General features: G+C 36.4%; 2 protein-coding genes and 1 pseudogene across 3 annotated transcripts; 2 read left to right on the top strand and 1 right to left on the bottom strand.

Annotated features, from left to right (window-relative positions):
• Nucleotides 1-3,181: 3,181 nt before the first annotated feature.
• On the top strand, nucleotides 3,182-7,430 carry LOC147477015 (dihydrolipoyllysine-residue succinyltransferase component of 2-oxoglutarate dehydrogenase complex 1, mitochondrial-like). The gene is made up of 15 exons (XM_086581831.1): nucleotides 3,182-3,495; nucleotides 3,571-3,626; nucleotides 3,703-3,768; nucleotides 3,839-3,899; nucleotides 3,975-4,008; nucleotides 4,159-4,229; nucleotides 4,308-4,382; nucleotides 4,556-4,611; nucleotides 4,703-4,747; nucleotides 4,862-5,131; nucleotides 5,280-5,374; nucleotides 5,655-5,745; nucleotides 5,828-5,938; nucleotides 6,486-6,680; nucleotides 7,033-7,430. Exons 2-15 carry the CDS (start codon nucleotides 3,582-3,584, stop codon nucleotides 7,222-7,224), a joined length of 1,407 nt encoding a protein of 468 aa, XP_086437957.1. The 5' UTR covers nucleotides 3,182-3,495; nucleotides 3,571-3,581; the 3' UTR covers nucleotides 7,225-7,430.
• Nucleotides 7,431-8,457: 1,027 nt separating this feature from the next.
• LOC147477014 (Helicase protein with RING/U-box domain-containing protein) lies at nucleotides 8,458-19,049 on the bottom strand. Of its 2 annotated transcripts, none has more exons than XR_015207309.1 (16): nucleotides 18,887-19,049; nucleotides 18,693-18,782; nucleotides 17,266-18,614; nucleotides 14,670-14,792; nucleotides 14,511-14,584; nucleotides 13,165-13,228; nucleotides 12,883-13,029; nucleotides 12,694-12,779; nucleotides 12,186-12,255; nucleotides 11,941-12,060; nucleotides 11,604-11,834; nucleotides 10,906-11,065; nucleotides 10,675-10,827; nucleotides 9,377-9,465; nucleotides 9,027-9,107; nucleotides 8,458-8,938 (listed from the first exon to the last, which is right to left on the bottom strand). XR_015207309.1 is itself a non-coding variant. In XM_086581832.1 (16 exons), exons 1-16 carry the CDS (start codon nucleotides 18,918-18,920, stop codon nucleotides 8,866-8,868), a joined length of 2,889 nt encoding a protein of 962 aa, XP_086437958.1. In that variant the 5' UTR covers nucleotides 18,921-19,047; the 3' UTR covers nucleotides 8,458-8,865. The 2 variants fall into 2 exon arrangements, 1 of the variants encoding a protein (XP_086437958.1); XM_086581832.1 differs by having other exon boundaries at nucleotides 10,906-11,010; nucleotides 18,887-19,047.
• Nucleotides 19,050-21,180: 2,131 nt separating this feature from the next.
• LOC147477013 (putative metal-nicotianamine transporter YSL7 pseudogene) lies at nucleotides 21,181-22,595 on the top strand (annotated as a pseudogene).
• Nucleotides 22,596-25,089: the final 2,494 nt, after the last annotated feature.

Genomic DNA, 25,089 nt, shown 5'->3' with positions numbered 1-25,089 from the left:
TTTATCATAAGATAAGAGGGCATGGGAACAGAAAAGCTAAATATTTTGCTTTGAAGATTGATATGCAGAAAGCTTATGACAAAATTGAATGGAGTTTTCTGCGGGTGATGCTAGCAAAGTTTGAGTTTCCGGTGGATTGGATTAACAAGATTCTGTTTTGTGTTCAGAATGTTTCTTATTCGGTGTTACTCAATGGTGCTGCACATGGTTTTTTTAAGCCATCTAGAGGACTAAGACAGGGTGATCCCCTGTCGCCCTATCTTTTTATCTTATGTTCAGAGCTACTATCTTTGAATTTCTTGAAAATGAACAGAGACGGGCTTATACATGGTTGCAAATTGGGCAGATTCTGTCAGCCGGTGTCTCACTTAATGTATGCGGATGATCTTTTAGTCCTGGGTAAGTGTGGATTTGAGGAGCAGCATCATTTGAACAATCTGCTAAAGGAGTACTGTAAAGTTTCAGGTCAGACTATCAATAGAACCAAGTCGCAAATAATTCATCACCCCAAATTGCATCGAAGGTTTGTTTACTTTTTGAGAAAAAGTTTCATGATGCCGTCGACTTCGGTCCTGCCACTGTACTTGGGAGTACCACATTTAACAGGCAAGGGTAGAGTTCAAAGGTTTTCTCCTCTTTTGGAAAGATTTCAAAGGAAACTGGCAGGGTGGAAAGCGAATTGTTTATCTAAGGCTGGCCGACTTACTCTGGTAAATTCAGTTTTATCTTCACTGCCTACTCATATGATGTCCTGTACAATTTTACCTGCACGGATCCTGGATCGAATGGAGATTATCCGAAGATCTTTCTTATGGGGTCATACACCAGAGACAAGGAAACTACATTATTTTCCGTGGAGGGTAGCATGTATGTCAAAGAATAATGGTGGACTGGGCATCAAGGAATTACAGTTACAAAATTATGTTTTACTGGCAAAGAAAGGATGGGATCTTCTGAATCCCACATCTTTATGGGCACATCAAATGAAACAGAGGTACTTTCACAACTCCAGTTTTTTTATGGCAGAAGTCAAATCTAATTCATCTGTTATGTGGAAAAACATTTGTGCAACACGAAACATTCTCAATGCTGGATCGGTCTGGAAACTGGGTAATGGTACTTCTATTAACGCATGGGAGGAAAAATGGATTCCACATACCGAGGATTTGCCCGAAATTACTTGGAAACCATTTGATCGCCCTTTTAGCTTTGTTTCGACTTCATTAACATGGACACTAATACTTGGGACCGGAGAGGTTAAATGAATTTTGGCTCAGAGAATATGTCGAAAGAATTGTTTCGATAATTTTAACACCAAATGAGAAGGATACTTTGATCCGAAATGGGAGGACCATGGAGAATACTCGTGAAGTCCGCATATAATGGTTGCATTCAGTTGATTACACCAAATGCACACTTTAGATCGGGATAACAATTTTTATAGACAGTTTGGAAGATGAAAGTCTCATTCAAACAAAGATTTTTCATATGGCAATGCTTGCAAGGTGTCGTCCCAACAAATGGATTTTTGGCATCTCATCATTTTCAAGTTTATCCGCAATGCACAATGTGTGAGAGCTTTCTTGAAACTCAAAATCATGTTTTCTTTGAGTGTTCCTTTGCTAGAGCTATTTGGTGTGGCACAAATTTTAGTGGCCTTGTTGATCGAGGAGTATGAATGTTGGTAGTTTTAAGGACCGCTTATTATGTTTATTAAAATATATAAGGACCGGGGCAAAATGGGGAAGTATCTTTCGCTACTTTTGTTGGGGTTTTGTGGTTTATTTGGATCGCGAAAATGAAACAAGGTTTCAAGGTAAGCGTCCCCGATCCGGCCTCGATACATCCACAGAGCGTTGAAACACATACACCGGGTTATGGAAGTCATGTTCAATCAAAAGCATAAAGAACAAATGCTTGTATATATTAAATGGTTTCCACCAAATGCGCATGGGTTAAACCGAATACGACGGGGCTTCTATTGGGAATCCGTGATCCGCAGGGGAGGATGTATTCTCGGGGATGCCGCTGGTCGCTTTCATTATGGGAGCTTCGATTCCAATTTTCTTCGCAACCGGTAATGAAGCGAATTTGTAGCTCTCTTATATGGACTCCAAATTGTGGTAGAAGCGGGATATCGGAATGTGGAGGTAGAAACAGATTCTCAATTGCTTTATAAAGTTTTAAAGGATGAAATCTTGAATTGTAACTGGTTACTAGCTCCGAATTATTATTCAGATAGTTAGTCTTCACAAGAAATTCCACGAAGTGCACTTCAGTTGGGTTTATAGGGAAGCAAATGGTGATGCAGATGCATTGGCTTCGCATGTAGCTCATCAAGTAAAGAATTTTAGTCTGGCAGGTCAGTCCAATGTACACTTTTCATCTGGACCTGCTCGAGATCTGTCTTTCCTTCCGCCTTTCTCGTCGGTGTGGTGGCATGATCCCCCAATGGTTGTAAATATGCAAGTCTTTTATGATGTATTAGGGTTATGTACATTACGTTTGGTATAATAAAGATTTATTATTAATCAAAAAAAAAAAAAAAATCAATACTTTATTTAGCTTTAGTCTACTCAGCAAAAGTGGCTGCTAACTCTATCCCTATTACATTGCTCTTAGGATGAGGTCTCTACAATCACCTAAGAAAATTGTTCTCACGATGTTTCCACAAGTTAATGTATATTAATATAGAGGAATACTAGCGAGACCGTCATTTATAAGATAGGCTCGGAAACTCTCCACTAGACGACATAATATATAATTTAACAGTTTACTTCTGCAACTAATTCATACAGGCTTTCATGTTATCTCTATTTTCTACTTTTTATGAATTTATTCCCATCATCTTGTATTTCTTTCAAAATCCTATAACCTACTGTATGCACTGAATCATCTTCTACTATTCTCAATCATTTTCTTCATTGTTTAATTTCTTTATCGCAAGTATCTCAATTTATGTTCCATCAAGATAATATCTTAACTGCAAATCTACAAAACTTGATTAGTGAAAAAAAAAAAAAAAAAAAAACTTTAATGTCGAAGTTCTTCCGAATGCCAAAAAGTTGCATTTTTTTCTTGGTCGAATCATATATTTGATTAGAATTATAATGATTGAAGAAATTTGGGGTTCTTGGGCCTGAAATTTTATCAACTTCACAAGTCACTAGCAGTCCTCATTAATCTCAAGTGAGATTCACAATTTCACAGTCCCACTAACTAAACGAGCTTCTCTAATTCAAAGTCAAACTTGATGGGCCAAAAAGTTATCATTAAGACAGAGACTTCGCTACACGTACTAACGGATCTGATCTCCTACAAACACTTAAACATAATTCGGATACACTGGAACATTTCTCACCTCAATAAAGCGTACACCCGTAATAAACTGTCGGACACCCCCTTTTTCCCTTCTTCTTTCTTCTAAACCCTTCTTTTCTTCCTTCGTCTAAACTAAACAAACAAACAAAAAAGAAAGAGGTCACAGCTAATAAGGTCCGTATATATCTCTCTTTTTTTTTTGTCTATCTCCATTATAATTAGATCTAACGTAATATATCAATCACACAGATCAGACAGCGATGTTGGGGATTCTAAGGCGGAAAGCTGGGTCTGATGCATCTTCGGTATATATATATATATTAGACTTGTTTTATGTCGGAATATATCGTTTGGTTTATTTATGTTTTGTGATATGTACAGTATTTAGGTAAATCGATTCAAAGGAATAGTCGTTCAACAACAACTTGTATTACTCAAACCAAACAGGTAAATATTGTATCTGCCTTCATTATTGAAGAAATATTATTGTTTCTAATTACATGTATCCCTACTACAGACATTTCAACTTGGAAGAGGAACTACATATGTTCGAAATTTCACTTGCCATATTTTTCCAGGTAAATTGTGCTTTACTGTAAAAACTTGGTTTTAATGTCTTTCTGACTGATGCTATGTTTTTTATACGATCGCAGACGGTTCGGTTAATGTTAGTGCAAGAGCTTCAAGGTCAGGATCTATTTTAATCCTCGTAACAGTTTACTTACTACTGTCATTAGTAACTGCCAAAAGGATGAAAACCAAAAGAAGTTTTTTTCTGATAGGGATATATTTTCTTTGATGTAATCTCTAAAGTTTTTTACTGGACATGTGAAGCAGGAGTTCTGTTACTTTTTTCCAAAAAGATTCCCATATTCGAGTATGGGGAAGATCATTTTCTTCAGACAGCGGTGAGCTATTGACATGTTTATGATATCTTTTTATTATGAAAGTTACAAAATCTGAAATTCTTTAACTTTTATATGAAGGTGACCTAGTTGATGCTGTTGTCCCCTTCATGGGTGAATCTATTAGCGATGGAACTCTGGCAAAATTCTTGAAGAGTATGGTTTCTAAACAAATTGCCTAAATTTCTTATTCTGTTGAATCAAACAAGTCGCGTCCGTAAAAATATCTCAGTTTTACATGCAATACCATGCTTGTATGTTGTGTTTTGCACATTATTGTTCATTAATATCTTTTCTGAGAACTCACGCCTTTAAAATGTTGGGAGCAGAACCTGGTGATAGTGTAGCAGTTGATGAACCAATCGCCCAAGTTGAGACTGACAAGGTACTCTCATTGATTCATATAGAATGATGCTGAGTTATGGTATCTTACTATGTTATCTATGTAATAATCTCACAATGTGTTTTGCAATCAGGTGACAATTGATGTTGCTAGTCCTGAATCTGGAGTTATTCAGAAGGTAGTTCACACTTCCTTATTTGCAACACACTTACTGTTTTACTTTCATATTACTCGTTTATAAAATCTTAGCTTTTGAATGTTGTTCTATTACTGTCTACCTATGTGCTGGCAGTTTGTAGCCAATGAAGGTGACACAGTGGAACCAGGAACCAAGATAGCTGTCATTTCAAAGTCTGCTGAAGGTGTATCACATGCTGCTCCATCAGAGGAGAAATCAGTGAAGGATACTCCTAAGCCAGTCCCTTCTGCAGAAAAGGTCAACGTTGACAAGAAAACACCTAAAGTGGAAACAGCTGTGAAGCAGACGCCTAAAGCACCTCCTCCACCTTCTAAAACCTCAGCTACAGAACCAATCCTACCTCCCAAGGACAGGGAAAGAAGAGTGAGTCTGATAGCAAAATACTTTTACCAAAAAAAAAAAATATATATATATATATATATATATTGAAAACTTGAAGAAGTTATCAGAGGGATGTTTTAACAAGGTTGCTAGCTTTCTATTAATATTTTCATGATAATGATGATTGTAGGTACCTATGACAAGGCTCAGGAAAAGGGTTGCTACACGTCTGAAGGATTCTCAGAATACATTTGCATTGCTAACTACATTTAATGAAGTTGATATGTAAGTGCTAATCCACAATGTTTTCACTTGGACTATACAGTCAGAATCTCTTTGATGTAAGTTTAATAAAGTGCCTTCCATGTGTCTTTGAGAAGTTCTAATATATTGAGACACCCATACACATGATCAGTATGCCAGTTTCGCATTATTCCGTTGTAACAGTGTTGTAGAATTGGAGTATCATAGTTACACAGACTCATTTGCATGTTTAAATTGTGTTTTCTAGTATGTATTCTTAGAGGAACCCTTGTGACCATTTTCGATGTTCTGTGTAATGCAGGACTAACTTGATGAAGCTCCGCACTGATTACAAGGATGCATTTTTGGAGAAACATGGAGTAAAATTGGGACTGATGTCAGGTTTTGTGAAGGTATGTCTTGTTTCGTGTTGATGGATTCATCAGAGATACAGATTTTTGTATTGTTGTTTAAATGCTATTGATATTGTTTCAGGCTGCTGTTACTGGTCTACAGAATCAGCCAATAATCAATGCAGTCATTGACGGAGATGACATTATATACAGAGATTACATTGATATTAGTATTGCTGTTGGTACTCCAAAGGTTTGTTACTGCCTTAGAAATTTTCTTCACCTTTCAGATTCCCTTAGTTTTTCAGTTAGAAGTTGTGATGACCTTGATGGGCGAATATGATCTATTCATGTCTGTAATTACACTTTGTCAGATAACACATTAGTTTAAGTGTAGGAGGTATTACAATATTTATGAACCAGTTTAACGTTGACCAGAAACTTCCCTAGTTAAAACGTAAAAGGAACCTGCAAGTTGATGGTCGTTAAAAGTAGACTTTGAAAAATAAAAGAAGCTAAATGTCAATTATGGGAAGAAGTTAAAAAAATTGTATGCGTGTTTCGGCTGCTGATTAAATAAGCAAGTACTATTAATTTTTTGTCGAACAGGCATGAATACTGCATCTATAGGGATAACTTCTTTCTTGAGCGTTATTTTGTGTTTGGTCTTTCAGTCAATGCATATATCGATTGTTATTTACAAGTTCATCATTAAGCACTTCTTTCTTTAACTTACATCCCTTAATTCTTTTACGTGTCATTGGGATCTCTGACATTCATCCTGTTTTTTCATTTTCAAGGGTCTTGTCGTTCCAGTTATCCGTAACGCGGATAAAATGAATTTTGCTGATATTGAGAAGGAGATTAACACCCTTGCAAAAAAGGCTGCTAATGGCACCATATCAATTGATGAGATGGCCGGAGGATCCTTCACAATATCCAACGGCGGTGTCTATGGAAGCCTCTTAAGTACACCCATCATAAACCCTCCACAGGTATACTTGTTCAAAGTTTTTTTCTTTTTTCCTTTTTCGTACACATCATCCTTGTCAGTAACAGAAATCAAAATTAAAATGAAAAATGCTATAAAAAAAATGGTACTGAAAGGAGTTGCATCTGTACCACCTTACTGAATGCCAGTTGTGCCTTGGGAGTTCAAAAGTTGTATTTGAACACTGGTTATTCACTTATTCTCTCACTGAGGTGGTATTTATGCGATTCATGCATCACACAAGAGTTGCTTGTTAGCAGTCCAAGTATGTACAATAATGGTAGGGGTATCATTTGCACTTGGTATATAACTTGGTCCTTGAATGAAAAGAATCTGACTACAGTATCTTTTGGCAGTCGGCAATCCTGGGTATGCATTCAATAGTGAGCCGTCCAATGGTTGTTGGTGGAGATATTGTTCCAAGGCCAATGATGTACATTGCACTGACATATGATCACCGGCTGATTGATGGAAGAGAGGCCGTCTTTTTCTTGAGACGTATTAAGGAGGTTGTCGAGGATCCGCGTAGGCTCCTCCTTGATCTCTGAACTTCTATGAACTGTTGGTATACTAAGTTTGTGGTGCATTTCGAACCATAGAATTACAATAAGTTATTTGTCATTGGGCAAATTATTTTGAGAGTACTCTTGGTTTACCTCCAGCAGGTTTTAAAATTGCGGCTTGCCAGCTAATTTTCAGTGAGAGTATTTCGTTTATGTATGTGCCGAGTTATAATCAAAATCTTTCAACAAAATTTTGTGTGTTCAATAGGTGTGCAAATTATGATTGCCCAATAAAACATGTATCGAGAGATATTTGTTTTAGACAAACATAGGTTTTAGTGTATTTTTCTTAGTCAATCGCAGATTTGTTCCCTATAGCAATTACAAATGGAATAATTCCAGGCTGTGGGATCTCTATAATGCAGAAGTTTTCTAACGCCTAATTCGTATGGTTTGGATGATTAGCTCCCCAAATCAGTACATCTGGATAGTGCACAATTTAAAATACAGTATTTTGTTTGATATCTTGCCCTTGGGAACTTGGGATGTCAAATAAGTTATTACTTGATCTCAACAATCTTTAAACCAAATCATCAACGCCTCAACTTCTAACTCGCTTGCTCTATCCTTAATCCTTGGAAACTTTCTTTTGGTGTCTCCGGTCACCCAGACGATCCATCAAGAGCAGAACTTACTTCCTCATGTGCAGGAAACTTGGGAAGTCTTTTTCCCAATAAGCTCCTCTATCCCGAGATACTACTCCAGCAGTCCAGCTCATTTTGAGTTTAGATGCCGTCAACGTTTTAAACTGTTGTTCTGAAGTAATATGTTTCCAACACTCCAGAAATGTTTGTTTTTTCCATTCACTTGCTCAGAAGAATAGTTGAACCCCAATTTTAACACTCTTCTAAACTTGTTTTTAGTAATTCCAGAAGCTCAAACAATGAACTTGGGTTGCAAGAGACGATTCAATTAGATTAAACACGAGCAACTTTATATTACTCAAAATTAATAATGTAGTGAATTAAACAGAAAGTCCAACTATCTAACGATTTAACTTTAAACATTGAAAACTACTTTTGTTGCTAACTACAAACGCTGCTAAACCTCGATAAGAGACATTCATTTTCAAATCAAGGTCATCTGTAAAGCTACACATAATTTCCACAAAATCAGTTGGCACTCGCATTAAACAAACTACAAAACATGAAGCGTTTAATAATTTCTTTTCTAATTAAGAAAGTGCATAATACTATTACTACTATACAAAACAGTACAAAACGCAAACTATACTTCTATATCAAGTAGAGTGAATTCGATACAAAACTTGTGATATTGGTAACGGCTGGATACATAAAAAAATGCTGCCAAAATCCAGCTGTCATTCTGTAGGAACCCCTTTACTCAATTCCTAATACTATAACAAAATTTTGGCCTCCTATAAACCAGCTCTCATTCTGTATGACCTTTGTTCAAGACAGAACCCCTTTCTCCATTCTTAATGGTATAACGATATTTACCCACATTTCTAATCTGATTTCTTCGAATAATAAAAGCCTGCATTTTGTCGTTAGACAGATTTTTAGACTTTCAAACTACAGTTCTTTATAGACTATAGGCTTTAAAACAGTTACATATAAGGAGCTCTTCCGACAACCTAATAAGGTATACATCGGAAACTCGCTCTTATGTGGCAAACAAGAATCTCAAGTCAGCCTCTGTCAATTTAATCAAAGCCTCTGAAGAGCCACCTACAGTCCTGTAAAGCATGAAATGCAGTAAGATAAGTACTCCTAGGAAGCTGCAGCTCAATGTACAAGACAAATTAAGCAACAGATCGAATATACCCTTCAAAGACTAGCTCCTTCTTCTGTTGCAGCTTCAGAATCCTCTCCTCAATAGTGTTCTCAATAATAAACCTCGTAATTCTAAGAAAATGGCCAGAAAATACAGTTAGGCGCTGCATCAAAATGAATTAGGGTTAGTTAGGCATACCCCAAACCCAAAATTTCACGCCCCGTCCAAGTCAAAAATCTCGACTGTTATCTCCATGGTCAACTGTAGTGAAAATACCACAATACCCCAATAACAGTAATTACCAATAGCCCCGGGTGGGGGGGTGGGTATGTGTAACTAACCCAATGAAGTATGTGTTAATGTATAGTACCAAAAAAAACAGTAACGAAATGAGACACACCTTATTGGTTTATATTGTCCAATTCGGTGGATTCGATCTTGCGCTTGTCTCTCCACAGCCGGGTTCCACCAGGGGTCCATCAGGAAGACCTAAGCTCATTCCAGATTAGAAACTAAAAGGAGCAATGGGCCATATAGAACATGTTCCAATTAAATTATAGGGAATAAGGGTTCGAACCCATTTCCCTGGAAAATAAAAGACACCAAAACTTATTATTTTATTTTTTTGAAAAGTTAAACTGGGGTCTGCCTTAACCCCCACCTGTATATTAAAACCAAAGCTTGAAGCTTACATTCCTCCCTAAGAGTATATTCATTAGAGGGAGGTACAAAACAAAGATGCAACACGACACACGAGTACATAGCACAAAGGCACAATTCCTACAAGCTATTGTACTTACAAGAAAGTACAACTCAAAACATGATGTGTTTCCTTGACACTAAAACTTAACAAGTCCAACTTGATAAGTCTGATACATAAATTAGACGATCAAAGTATCAATACAATTGAAGAAACAACAGGACAGCATAGAAGCTACATAATCCTGCACTTAAAGTGGGTAAGCCCAGTCCATCTATATTAGGAAGGTGACTGAACTATCATTGCTCTTAAAGCCACATACATGATACATGGGACACAATAACGGCATACACACTTGATAGCAGCAGACTCCTGAAAGAAAAAACCTTGACAACCCCTTAAGAAAGCTACTAAAGAAGAATTCAGAACCACTAAGCATAAGCTTAAAATAGTGGACACGTAGAGTAGCCCCACAGTATCAGCAACCCCAAAGTTAAGACCATGAATAAGACCAGAAAACACAGAGTATGAAGAAGCATAAGACAAAGCACAACCATCCAATAGAAGAAAGGCGAACTTGACTCCTACCTCTCCCATATAACAGGTACATGTGGACCAAGCCCATTAAAATCCATTAAGCAATATAAAAATCAAATCATTGTATATAACAATTTTTAAATTGAAAATTGAAAATTTGATAGAAGTAGAAGTACAGGTTGAGGTAACCCATCACTATTTATACGAATGAAAAGGAAACGAGACTCAACCTACAAACACCCCATTATAGAATGAAGATAACATTAACAATTTTCTTTTCCAGAATCTTGCGACACTTGTGGGATTTCAAATTCTAGGAGTTTTATATTTGAAGCTTCTGCTCAACCGATCCGTATCAGTTTATGTTGGTGGACACTAGCTGACACGAGTCAACATTAGAAATTACCCTAAATGTCATGTTTATGTTACCTAGTTGGGTAAAGAAGGGAATGCTTGCTTACATGTGATGCAACTGTAAGATTAAGGGCAACACCTCCAGCTTTCAAGCTCATTAGAAAGATCTTGCATTCTGGATCTTCGGTAAATCTCCTTATTGCAACATCTCTTGCAGTCATTGTCATGCTTCCCACTAGCTGGACACATTGTAATCCGGACTGCAAAAAGTTCAGTTATTCCTTAGGCCAACACCATACAACACACGCCATAGTTAAATTGAGGAGGGCTGGTTGTACCTTCTGTAGGGAGTAATTTATCAAATCCAAAAATGAAGTGAACTGACTAAAAACAATCCCTTTTGCAGCACCATCTCTTTCAACCATGAATCTGATTTCTTCCCTCTTTGGAAACCATATGAATCCAATTTCAGATGGAAGTTTGTAACAATTAAATCAACTGCTAACATTAATAAACCATTAAAGAAGCACACCAAAAACAGGAAACACTATATATCTAGATATCTAAGATCATCAAAATGTGTCTTGAATATAAGTGACCATTGGCTAACCACATCACCAACTCTACTCTTGAAAACTATATTATATGGGTTCCTACAATACATGTAGAGTTAGTAATGAGGCAAGTATCTTCTATACTCTCTGAAAATGAACGCATAGCAACATATCTAAGGGGTCTAATAAATACTTGATGATTATGATATTGACCAAACTGAATTCAACTATTCAAGATTCAAGTGAAACTTCAAGGGATTTCCCTTTTAGCAACTGAAATCCTAACAATCCTTTTACACATTGAAGTCCAAATAAGATGGAAAACTTACTTCCTAATGATTTAAATCAAAATCTTTCCAATGCCACGTAACCCTTTCGTTACATATAACAACTTTGCTTCCCTTTCTTTTTATTACGAGAGAATTATAGTAAATTTCATAGCAAGTCAATAGATTTAAAAAACCATAATTCATAAAACTTACCAAAGCATCTATTTTCGTGCTTGTCTGGAATTCTGGGAGAGAAATTCTATTCAAAATACTTGAGCATCTATAACCCTTAATGGTTGTTTTAGTACGCATGTCTCCTGGATTCACCTTTGCTGTGAAATCAGCAGTGAGTGGTTTTGAACAGGAGGGACAAGAAACCTGTCCCAAGGCTGCAGCATAATCTGTAAGACAAGCCTTACAAAAGACGTGCTCACAAGAAGTAACCTGCAGTAAAAAAACAAAATGTTAATGGAGAAAAAAAAATTAAGTCACGTCCAGACAACAAGGCTCAGTAAATTGACATAAATATTTTTAAAATATGGTCGCTAACCACTGGATCTTCTGCTGGGTCATGACAAATGCCACACTCCTGTTCACTAATATAAGTATTATTTTGACTCCTCGATCCTGCACTATTGGAGTAGATCACAAGGTATGGATGATCAACCGCCTGTATAATTGAAAAGACAAATTAGTCCTTGGAACAAAAGATCCCTAACCACCATGCTTCAGAAATATGGAAGTGCAAACAGCAGATAAATATATTTGACCCAATACTATTGATAGGTCATCTACCTGTCGTAACCGGGTAAGGAGATCAAAGATGTGAGCATAATTATTCATCAAGGTGCCAGCTTCAATATATCTGCAAACAGCAACCATATCAAACTGTCATTTCTGAAAGGCTGGGACACAAAAGTTAAATTCAAATCTATTGGCATTTACTAGTCACTATACACACTGGGACACAATAGTTATATTCAAATATGTTGGTATCTTACTAGTGTACACCATATAAATATGGAGTACGATAAATTGCAGATAAGTATCCATCTCACTTGTGTCTGCTTTGAAAAATAAATACATAAACGACCGTAAATATGTGGGGTACACAATGGCACACACCTATAAATTTCCTTTCCATACAAGTTCTTAAACTTTGGACCATCTAACTCAAAACCAATTGGAGCCACCCCAAGTCCTAGTAAATTATTATGCAAGGCCATAATTGCCCATTGTGGGGCGATTATTAGAGTAAAAAGAAATTATTACAGAGGACAGTGAAAAAGAATGAGTCACTTACGTATTAAACTGCAACTGACTGTCACTATATAATGATTCATAGTAATCTTCTTCTTTCACATCCAGAGTGTCCCGCCTCATTGTAACCTGTACAGGAGAAACAAGTTCAGGAATAGCTTGCTAATAGATTTTTACACCTCAGAGACTAATTTTGGATTAAAAGATAAAAAAAATTCTTAAAAAAACTCACTATTCTAGGCGGAAGAGCAAGATCAGATGCCCTCCCTTTCTTCGTGCGTCGTAGCACAATGCTTTTTAGAAGTTTGTGTTTCAGTAAAATCATGGCCCTTTTTCCATCGTAAGAACTCGACGAAACTTGTATAGGAGTAGCGATAAACTATAACAAAGGCAACATTCATAGACATCATTCACACTTATGTTGAAGACCTTTATTAAATCATCTTTCACAGAAAGTAACATTACAACAAATTACAAGAAAAAGGAACAGTTGGTACTGTATCACAATACTCACTTTGTTCCACCAGCAAAAATGCCTAACAGATTTATGAGGACAATTTGGGCACTGTGATGTGGAACTGCAAAATTAGTAATTGAAAAACAAAGAAGAAAGGGGAGAAAGAAAATATCAGTAAGTTTCTTAAAAGAAAACAAATCAAGGACAAGCACATGGAAGAGATTGCAAGGCAGGAAGATAATATCACTTAATTGATAAATATCGCAATTTGAATAATGTGGTTGAAACTAGCAAACTATGGCCTGTAACTCTTATGCACCTTTGCATACATGCTCCGTATATATATATATATATATATATATATATATCATAATTTGATTAATGTGGTTAAAGCTGTACCTTCCATGCATTTCCCCATCCTAAATACGAAACAAACAGAAGAACAATCTAGAGGTAGTACATCTAATGAGGAGGACTGATTTCACAGAGAACTCTCTTTGATATAAGAACTCTCTTTGATTTTACAAAATGTTCTGGCTCCAGTTTATACGACAGTCTATTTTAAGAAACAGGTCGAGAGATAGCATAACATAGAATAACTATATTTAATAATATTAAGGACTAATAGAACTGTACATCATTTCCTAAAAGACATCAACATTATCTGAGTCTGGGACGTCAACATTGTCTGAGTCCCGCAATTCACTTTAGTATCTATGTAGTCTAAGGTAACAAAAAAAATCTAATACCAGCCAGGCGGCCACAAATCCAGGTACATGAGCAAGTGTTTCCATCCTACATAAGTATTTTTTCGAAGGAACCAATAAAAGTACACAGTATTGTGAGTTCTAGACACATCAAACAGAATTAGACTTGATTATTAAGCTCTACATATGATAGCGAGGTAGCATAACATGCTTCTTTTGAAAGTCATAGAATGGAGTCACAGAAGTGCTCCTGTTCTTAAAAGTGAACAGTTCCATGTATCGCAAGTTCGCAACCCATGAATGAGGTTCAAATTAAGGGTGGAAAAATATATCTCTGATCTCTCTGTATTCCACGGTTACAAATATCTAGACGTAGTAAACAAAAAAAGGTTTAATGTTTGTACGTCACTGAACCTTTATATTTTATTTTACTTTAAAAAAAAAACTACCTTATTTCTTAGCATAAAACGAACTTTGGTTTATCTCTATTCCACAATAACAGCATACCTTGACATAGAAAATAAATTTAATGCTTGTACGTCCGACAAAAACCAAAAAATCATTATAAAAATAAAAAGAACTTCGCTTATCTTTTATAACATATGAGAAAGAAGCTGCCTTTAAAAATCTACTAGAGTAAGCAGACTACACACAGAACTAAAAGCTAGAAACTGAGCAAAGAAACCACGGAAGTACCTATAATCAAGATTTTTGCAATCACAATCTCTACAGAAGTAATATGAGTACGGTGTTATCTGCAGGAAACGGACCTGTTTATATAGAGAAGAATAGTTTATCAATACTGATTCAAATGAACATGAAATTCAGCAATATGAAACTTCAGTGAAAACAAACCAGTGAATAAAGTTCTCCAACACGATTCTGAAGAGGAGTCCCGCTTAAAGCCCACTTATATGAAGATTCTAAAGCAAGAACAGCCCTTGCAGTACTACTGCGTCTGTCTTTTATATAATGAGCCTGGAACAGCAATAAAATGTGGCCATTAGTTATGAAGTGCAACTTTATATAGCATTTCAGTACAAGTACATCGAAACCTTTTCATTGTTACTTACTAAAGTAAATATGATAAGCGTTACATCAGTAATTACTTTAAATCAGTCTTACAAATTCATACAAAAATGCATACAAGCAATTACAACTGTCAGACAAGATATTGTCTCATACAGGACACAAAACTCGAGGGTTCGTGTGCCAAAAGGACTGAGACTAGTATGGACAGGCAATGCCTAACAAATTAATACCTCCCAGGCAAGCACACGCTTTTCAATGCCCCCTCCAAAAGCCCGTGTTGGACAAAAGAAGCAGAACAATCTACACTAAAAGAACCACAGAGCTAAAACAGGGAAGGCAAGTGTGTAATGAAATCCAAGGGGAAGGCACACATCGCAGCACATTGTGGTCACCTCTAGTTCAGTGTTATTAGTCATGTGACTTCCACATGAAAAACCTTTAGCCCCTCTGATATATATTGATGTGTCTCGACTAACAGCTCAGGATTTACAAAGTAACTATTGAGGGATCCAGTCCATTGCCACTGATAAGGTGGGTGGAAGCTCTGATTTGTATGCCTGTGGCCTCCTGTTGTTAGGCATATCCCTGCCCCACGAAAAACCAAACACACATTTGATATAGATTGTCATGCCTCTCTCAGACAGTTCACACTTTTGGAGTTAAATGTTGTTAAAACAAATTTCCGTGATGGACTTCAAACTTCTCCTTTCATTTCCCTCAAAAGGTCTTATAGCGATTACCTATAAAGCACTGATACTTTTTGAGAGGCGAAGTATCAGTGTCCGACACCTATTGGGCACGGATATGGCCCAATATGCCTCAGATATGCGTCCCACACTCCATTTGGAGTATCCAACTTGTTTAATTTATCCCACAATTTCGGATAAGTTGGGGATACACTGGGGACACGTTGAGCATACGCCAGTGATATGGATCTTATTCTTTTGTTATTTTTCTTGTTATGAACTTCTATTTTGCTTTGCACTTTTTTGGACATTATGTTGCTACTTATTGCTTATCTGTAAGAATTTGACACGCTTTCAATAGCATGATTAAAATCTTGCTATTTTGATTGAATTTGGTGGAAAATGTTAATTTTCAATTACACTATCATATTCCCAATATTTCTTTTTCAAAAAACATATCTTACTTTTCTGAAACATGCCGTATCCATGTATCCGTATCAGATCGTATCCATGTCATGTGTCAGTGTCAGTGTCAGTGTCCCTGCTGCATAGGTGATTACTAAACTGTAGAGAGGATATAAGCTCCAGAATCATCTAGGGAACTCTATTACTTTTGCAGGTGCTGACTAGCAAAGTTGGTAAAACCTTTGGGTGATGATACGGGGCTCAAACCCCGCCAGCATCAAAGTTACTGATTATTTAAAACAGGATCTCAATTAAAATATATATATATATATATATATATATATTATATAATATATATATATATATATATATATAATTACTTAATCCACTCGGTGTTATATTTGCAAGAATGAATATGATAATCAATAATTATTAGCCCTCTCCCATTTCTTTTATATTCTCAACGATAAAACAAGTTTGACAATGAAACAGAGAAGAACACCACCTTGGAAGGTACTTTTGACATTTGAATGCAATTGGAAGAACAATTGTGAAGTTAATGATAGATGATGTGACAAAAGTATGCAGAATGTACAAGTAACAATATAATAATGGATTTAACATCTGTTACAGTTCTTCAGCATAAGATAGATCATGATTGGCTCATTATAAAACAACCATCCTGAGTGGCTGAGTAGTGAATATGCTAGCAATTGACTGGAGGAGAAAGGATGGGGGGAGGGGAGTAATATCAAGAGGAGAAAATAGCTTATGTTAATGAAGGTAATGTCCTATAGATGATGGCGAATCGGAACTATAAACGGTAGAATGCACAGCTCGATCAAGTGTAAAGCTGTAAGCCTAAGTTGTTTACTGTACGTCATCCAAAAACTATTTTGCACACATAAAATCACGTCGCTTGCATTTTTGAAAGATAGATGCTAACACACAATGATCATACAAACATATGGAGCAATTCAAAACAAACCCCTATAACTGAACAAAATAATTAACCTCAACTCAATGGAGCTGAAAACAAGTTGAACATCCCTTTTTCAGTATGTGGGAGTGCGTATTCCACAAGCTTCGGTATGTCAAAACACACATCATTGTCTACTCTTCACCTTTTTTCAGTGATTACGAAAGAACAAAGGTCTGTAATTTATTACAGGGCACAAGCAGGCAAGGACTCTAGGTGTCAATGGGTACCTTAATACAGAACAAAACTAGTACTAACAGAAAATTCTTTCCAAAAAATCAAGACCATGAACTTCAAAATGGCCGTATATAACACATTCTTTTAATAAATGTAAAGTGTGTAAAATTACCTCATCCAATATAATGCGGTTCCACCTCAAAGAATGCAAAATTGAATTTTTCAAGCGTGATTTGTCCCCAATTTCTTCAGTTTCAAATTCCTCGACAACTCCCCCAGATTTTTTTCTACCTTTCTTTGCTGGCTTCACCTTCTTCCATGTGTGCTTGCTATTCCCTTCTTCTTCATCACTCCCCTCAAAGTTGTCATTCTCCACAGCTGCAGAAGCGAATTTGGTCTTGCATTCCGATGGCTTTAAGCCGTGATTTTCCTTCTTTCTTGCTTGCTTAGATTGCTTATCTGTTTTAACAGCATCTGGCCCACAGAAATAGCGTAAATGTGTATTCATCTTTTTGGGGACAAATAACTTCCCACACCAAACACACTTCTCCTTAGGTGGCATCACATTCTTCCTATACTCCGCCTCGACAATAGAGTATGTTGTAATGACAAAATCATAATCAGAAAACTGCACGGCTGACTTTTTTCTATTGGCTCCATGGTAAACCAGTACCTTGGTACTTCCTTCAACTGTGTGCTGAGCAATTTCATTGACCCACTGGAGTACAGCAACAACTGGACAAATCACAAGGGTGGCCTTGATAGTGGACTGTTCTCCTGAACCAAACAAGGGCATACCACCATTGAAACCACCACCCCCCTTCGAAATCACACGTTTGGCAAGAACAAGGGCAATAGCCTGGATAGTCTTTCCCATTCCCATTTCATCCGCAAGAATCCCCCCTTTACTAATCGACTCTTCCTGCTTCATTGCCCAAGCCAGCCACTCCTTTTGGTACCTCAACAACGGCAAAGTCAAATCCTTCGATGCCTCCACCGCTTCTGTCACTTCTTCCCGAGCAAAATCCCAATCAGTATTTTCCATTTCATGTTCATTTATCCATTCACTATACTCATCCTCTAAATTCTCCCACATTAACGGCGGCCTAATTTCTCCTTTCCTTCCTCTTTTCTTAGGAGGAGCTTTCCATCCTTCCGGCTTCTCATACATACGTCCCCTCCATCCTTCAACCTTCTCATACATCTCTCCACTGTGCAATCCAAAAGGACGTATTCCCATTCCGGTGGGCCCCACTCCCGGTACTTGTACAGTAACATTAACATTAACATCAACCTTGACATTCTCTTTCTTATTATTATTCCCAACATTTATCTTCTTCCTCTTTCCATTACCATACTCAACACAAACATCACTACTATCATCACTACTCCAATTCAGGGACACATCATTCGACTCGTCACTACTCATTTCACTACCAACATAAATCACACCTTTCCCTTTCTCAACACCACTCTTATTATGTACAACACCATTTTCATCTACACGCATTATACCAACACCTAAACACACAACAACATTAAAATTACCAAAAAAAAAAAAAATAACAAAGAAAAGTAAAGAAGTTTTTCTAACAGTACCTGAATTGTCCTCGGGTGTGATAAAAGAGGGGAGCAATAAATTAAAGTCGTCATCATCATCAGATGAATCAATAGGCATCCGTTTCTTTCCTGTTTGATTATAAAAAAAAAAAGTTAAAGATTGAAACTTTGAGTTGATATTTACGATATATACGAAATAATGTGAATATAAAAAGGTTTTGTTTGAAATATACCGTGAGTTTTTCCACGTCGTGATCGGCGTCTCATTGTTGTTAAAGATTGGAAGAGGAGGGTAGTTTAGGGATTTTTAATTTACGGACGGGGAAGTTTTAAGGGCGGAAATAAAAAGAGAGAGAAAGGGAGTAGAGAGAGATGGGGGGAGTGTGTGTGTTTTTATTTGGGCGGCGGGAAAAGGCGCGTTGATTATTGGGGTGTGGGACAGTTTTTTTTGGTAACTGTGTTAAATGGCCTATTATTGTTAAGTACACTTCTACGAATTATTATTATTATTTTGAGTTGGCAAAATTTTAAAACAGAGAGTGAATTTCAAGGACAAAAATGTCAAAAAGTAACTCTAAATGACATTTTTTTATTTTTGTAACTCTCAATTTCTCAAGGACGGGGTAGATGAAAGTTCAAATATACCCTTGACGCGAAATAAAAAACGGATCGGGATAGATGAAATGTCAAGTATACTCCCGACGCAAAATAATTAACGGCCCGGCCCAGACGAAACGACCTGGTGTATTTAGTATGAACATTGAATGTTCATAGTCTTTGGGTATGAACATTGATTGAGTATGAACATTCAATATTCATAGTCCTTTGGGTATAAACATTTGATGTTCATAGTCCTTGGGTATGAACATTAAATGTTTATAGTGAATATTCAATATTCATAGTCCTTGGGTATGAACATTCGATGTTCATAGTCCTTGGATATGAACATTCAATGTTCACAATTCTTGGGTATGAATATTGATTGGGTATGAACATTCGATGTTCATAGTATTGGATATGAACATTCAATGTTCACAATTCTTAGGTATGAATATTGATTGGGTATGAACATTCGATGTTCATAGTCCTTGGATATGAACATTCAATGTTCACAATTATTGGGTATGAACATTCGATGTTCATAGTCCTTAGGTATGAACATTGATTGGGTATGAACATTCAATGTTCATAATTCTTTGGATATGAACATTCGATGTTCATAGTCCTTGGTATGAACATTGATTGGGTATGAACATTCACTATGAACATTCAATATTCATAGTCCTTTGGGTATAAACATTTAATGTTCATACATCAATATATTGTATAAGGTACATTAACCTATTTTGATATGAACACTCATTGTTCATAATAAAATGACAGAAAGGGTAAAATTGGAAAATATTTATTTTAAATCCGGGTCATTTGTCATTGAGGGTTATTTTCACGAAAGAGTATAACTGGCATTTAAAAAAAGTAAAATGGCCGGGCCAACTTATTTTGTCCTTGAGGGTTACAAATTTTGAAATCGTGGGTTTGTAAGTTACTAATTTCTAAAATTTGTCCTTGTGAATTACTCACCAAAAAGTGTGTCCTCTAAACTTCATTTTCTCAAAAATTGGGTGTTAGGTCCAATTTCTTGTTTTTAAAAATAATAGCTCTTCTCACATTAACAGCAGGCTGAAACCATACCGTCTTAGTTTAAGCTTGGGAATGTGAATTTAGATTTTAGTAATACTAATAGATCAAGATATTCTACCTTCTTGAATCAACTAAGTGATTGAGTTCCTTCATATACCAAACACTAGCCATCTTGCTGAGGGAACATTTTCAGTTTGGAGATTACCTAGATTGTTGAGGGAACATTTTGACAATCAAAGTGGACTTTGAATCGGTATATAGAAGTATCTTGTATTTGTGGTGAATAGGGTAAATCGATGTTTTTTTAGAATACTGCATTAGGGAAAGTTGGAAATATCTTGTATTTGTGGTGAATAGGGTAAATCGATGTTTTTTTGAGAATACTGGATTAGGGAAAGTTGGATTTTGGATTGACACTGTTGCTAGAACATGTCAATAATTTGTCTACATTTCACCGAAGATACCTAGAACTTAGTACTGTCCCATTGTTCTTGGTGTCTCTTTTCTTGCACACACTACTAATCATATCAATTTCCTCTAATGTTTCATTTTGTTTCACCCGTTTTTTATCCTCTTTTTCAAATATTACAACTACCAACAAAAGACCAAATGCACTCAATGAATAATGATAGTTACCGTAACTTTTATTCTCCAAATTTGTGTCAACAAGTGTGATATGAGGAAGTTGTGTCACAATCATATTGCTTAGAGTAGTGCTATACATGATTCAACGGCCACTTCTCTATACCATACTTTAAGAATGTCTCGCACTGGTCTCTTGTGAATTTTGACTCCAACATTGTTATGAATATCTATATTGATTTTTTATTTTTTATATATTTTGCATTAGAATAATTCTAATAGTGAAGGCACTACTGACTAAACCGCGTATGTGAATAAGTTCTACTTTGATTTCTCCACGACTTATGTTGGTGTTGGGATGCTCTGCTCCCATTACATAAACTTATCTATGGCTTTTGGTGCTATACTGCTATTCTGTCTTGGGGAATCATGTGGCTTCTTATCGAAAAGAGCTGAGGAAAGGTGATTGGTACTCGGCAGACCTTCCTTTGTCTAGCCTTTGCTCCGAATGAGGATACAAGGTGTTCATAACAATTGCTATAATTCTTGATGATGGTCTTTTCAGCTTTGTCCTCGTTTTGTCCAAGGTGATACACAACTTGACCTACATGAAGAACTCGAGTAAAGATCCGTCTTCTGACCCTGACTCAAAAGGCGTTGCCGCAATTGGTTATGACGATGAACGCCGAACCAAATACTTTTTGAAAGACGATATCCCTTTGCCATAAATGGGCATTGGGTGGTTACGTACTGTTTACTGGGATCTCCACTGTGGGGGTTAGCCTACTTTCCCACCAATTGAGTTGGTACCACATAATGGTTATCTACTTAATTGTCCCTGTATTGGCCTTCTGCAATTCCTACGAATGCGGTCTCACTGACTGGTCTTTGGCTTCAAGCTACGGAAAAATTGCAATCTTAGTTTTGGCGGCTTGGGTTGGTGATAGTGGTGGAGGTGTGGTAGCAGGTCTTGCAGCATGTGGTGTTATGATGAATTGAACATTGTTTCGCCAGCGGATCTCATGCAGGACTTCAAGACTGGTTACTTAATCCTTTCTTCGGCCAAATCCATGTTCATCATTGAGATTATTGGGACTGTGATAGGATTCATTTCCTCGCCGATAGTCTTCTGGTACTTTTTCTACAAGCCTACGCCAACTTGGGCCAGAAAGGCAATGCCTATCCTGCCCCTTTTGCTGCTGTATATCGTGGCAATGCCCTTATCGGTGTTTATCTGCGCTACCCCAAAACTGCCTTAACCTCTATCTTGTACTGAATATCATTCGTGAACTTTTGGCTCATTACAAATTCAGGGTTTTCAAATTCATACCAAGTCCAATGGCCATGGCGGTTCCATTCTATTTGGGCCCATATTTTGTAATTGACATGTGCGTTGGAAGTTTTATAAAGTTCGTGTGGGAGAAGAAGAACAAGGCAAACGCTGACGCTTTTGTGCCTGCAACAGCCTCTGGATTGATATGTGGAGACTCATTGCAGGGGGGGGGGGCGGGCGGGCTCAAACTATTTGGGGGGCCTAAGCAAGTTCAAAAAACAGCCTTCGCCCATTGATTACACTCACCTTTTGTAGGAGAAATTAAAAGTTTTTTGTTGGAGAAGTGAGGAAAGCGATAGGTTTGCTTGAGAATGTAGTTGCATTTTCTTGTGTTCAATACCAATTAATGTTTTTTCAAATGTTATATAATTTTTTATGTTATGAAATTTGTAAGCTTATATAGATGCCCACCCCATTGATTACACTCACCTTTTGTAGGAGAAATTAAAAGTTTTTTGTTGGAGAAGTGAGGAAAGCGATAGGTTTGCTTGAGAATGTAGTTGCATTTTCTTGTGTTCAATACCAATTAATGTTTTTTCAAATGTTATATAATTTTTTATGTTATGAAATTTGTAAGCTTATATAGATGCCCACCATTGATCTGTGTTTATCTAGTGTTTATCCTAATAACCCTCTATCTAGTGTTTATCCTGATAGCCATCTATCTTGGAAATGAGATTAGCTAGTTGTATATAAAGGTAACATCCTCCTATTTAGACTTACCTCAATGAATAAGAATTCTCTCTATCTCTTTCTCTATATAGGGTGTGTTTGTTAAATTTTAACTCATGGAAAGGAAAAGAAATAAAATGGGTGGTCCACAATTTTAAATGGTATGTGTTTGGTAAACTGGGGAAAGGAAAGTAAAAACTGGGAAAAAGAATAATCATGTTTGTTTGCAAAAGCTATGGAAAGGAATAATTTATTGTTGGGTGGGGTTTTAGTTTCCCTATCTATCTATTTCATTTCCTTTCCAAAAAAGTTAAAACCTTTCCTTTCCACAAAATTTTTAAGGGGGGTTAAACGGACACAAAAAATCTTTTCCATTTGTTTCCATGGAAAAAGCCAATTTCCTTTCCAAGTGGGTAAAAAACAAAGGAAAACTATGGAAAAGGTTGGGCGAAACTCTTATTTTCCTTTCCTTTCCATAATATTTTCATCATAACAAACACATCCTATGATTCAATACATGTTAAGTTAGTGTGGTGTTCTTTCTAAGTCGGTTTAATTCTAACATGTTATCAGCATGATAATCTCTAGCTTTGGATTAAAGGTATGTGTTTTACTTACGATTATTGATATGATTAATCACTCTTTTACTTGTATAGGTTATTAAGGGTACGTATTACATTATCATTACTGTAATTGTCTCTACTGCACACACACACTAAGAGTTAGCATGTGGAGCCAAAGGTGATAATAAATTGACCTTCAATTAAACTTCCGCTGATCATATATATTGGTGTGAAAAACAATAGTTGTCTTTACTTTTTGGATTAATACGGTCTTGATTCGAGGTTTAAAAAGGTTTATTGTAATTCACTAAATATATGATTAGAAGATAGACCGCCACCAGCCGTAAGGCATCAGATAAAATATTGTGCTTGACAATTCATGAGTTTAATAAGCTCTCGGTTTTTATCTCAATAATTGAAGTAGAAGTGGAGAACTGTTCAAGCAAAAGAAAGTGTAGCTACAGGGATTTGAGTAGTTGACACAGTCGTTTTGGTTGACCTTCTTGACGTATAGGTCAGGGGTGTAAACGTTATGTTTACTTGTTTATTTTTGTATGGGTTGAGTTGCCGCAACTACATGACATTAAGCAAGAGACTGTGAAAGTAAAGAAGGTGTTGATGGTTGTGGTTCACGTTCTAGGGACTGTGAGTCTGACTAGCGTGTTATTAGCATAGAATCACATGGGTAATATATGGTCTATTTGGTTATAGAATGATTACTCGTGCATCTTTTTTTTTTTTTTTTTTTTTTTTTTTTTTTTTTTCATACAAAATCGTATGATTTCGAAATTCGGAATGTTGAGACACTCAACGAAAACGGCCATAACTTTCTGCTCAAACGTCGGATTTGCGAACCGTTTTTTGCATTAGAAAGCTGACTCAGAGATGTTTCCAACGGTGTGTGGCGTGAAGCCTAATTCATCCTGCGCTGATTCAGTTTTACAATTTTTTATGGGCTAATTTCTCATCGGATAGAGAAACGTGATAATCCGATTTTTCAATCGGATAGGTATCGTATTCCTTACCAAATCTATGCAATTCTTTGTTTTATATTGTGAGATGGATTTACATGCTAGGGTTTTAAATTTAAGAAATTTTTTTTTCTTTTCATTTTGTTTTTTTTAATGTATACTATTGAACAATGATGTAGACCCTAAAATTCTACGATATATTTGGAACCCGAAGTTCCAAGATCTATTTTTTTTTAGGAACTTGAAGTTCTAATAACTAAATTGTTAGGAACTCGAAGTTCCAAAATCTATTTTTTTTAGGAACCTGACATTCCAAGATCTAATTTTTAGGAACCAGAAGTTCTAAGGTCGAATTTTTAGGAACCTGAAGTTCCAAAATCTATTTTTTTAAGAACCTAAAGTTTCAAAGATTCAATTTTTAGGAACCTGAAGTTCCAAGATCGTCTGGTTGACTATATCGACTTGGTCAGGTCCAACCCATAAAGACTGGTCCGGTTTTGGCCCATTACTATTTCCCAACTCCTATAGAAGAGGTTGAAAAGTATAAATCCTCTAGGAAAATGGAAACAAATGTGATAGAGTATTTGAAGAGTGACCACTTTAATGATGGTACTCATTTGGATTGTTTCGATTTCCTTGAGGTTCAGTATGAGGATCCAAATAGAAATGGGAAA

The sequence above is a fragment of the Coptis chinensis genome, chromosome 9, assembly GCF_015680905.1.
Source record: "Coptis chinensis isolate HL-2020 chromosome 9, ASM1568090v1, whole genome shotgun sequence".
Lineage (NCBI taxonomy): Eukaryota > Viridiplantae > Streptophyta > Magnoliopsida > Ranunculales > Ranunculaceae > Coptis > Coptis chinensis.
Note: the sequence above shows the minus strand (reverse complement) of the source record. Positions and strands in the feature narration are given on the sequence as shown.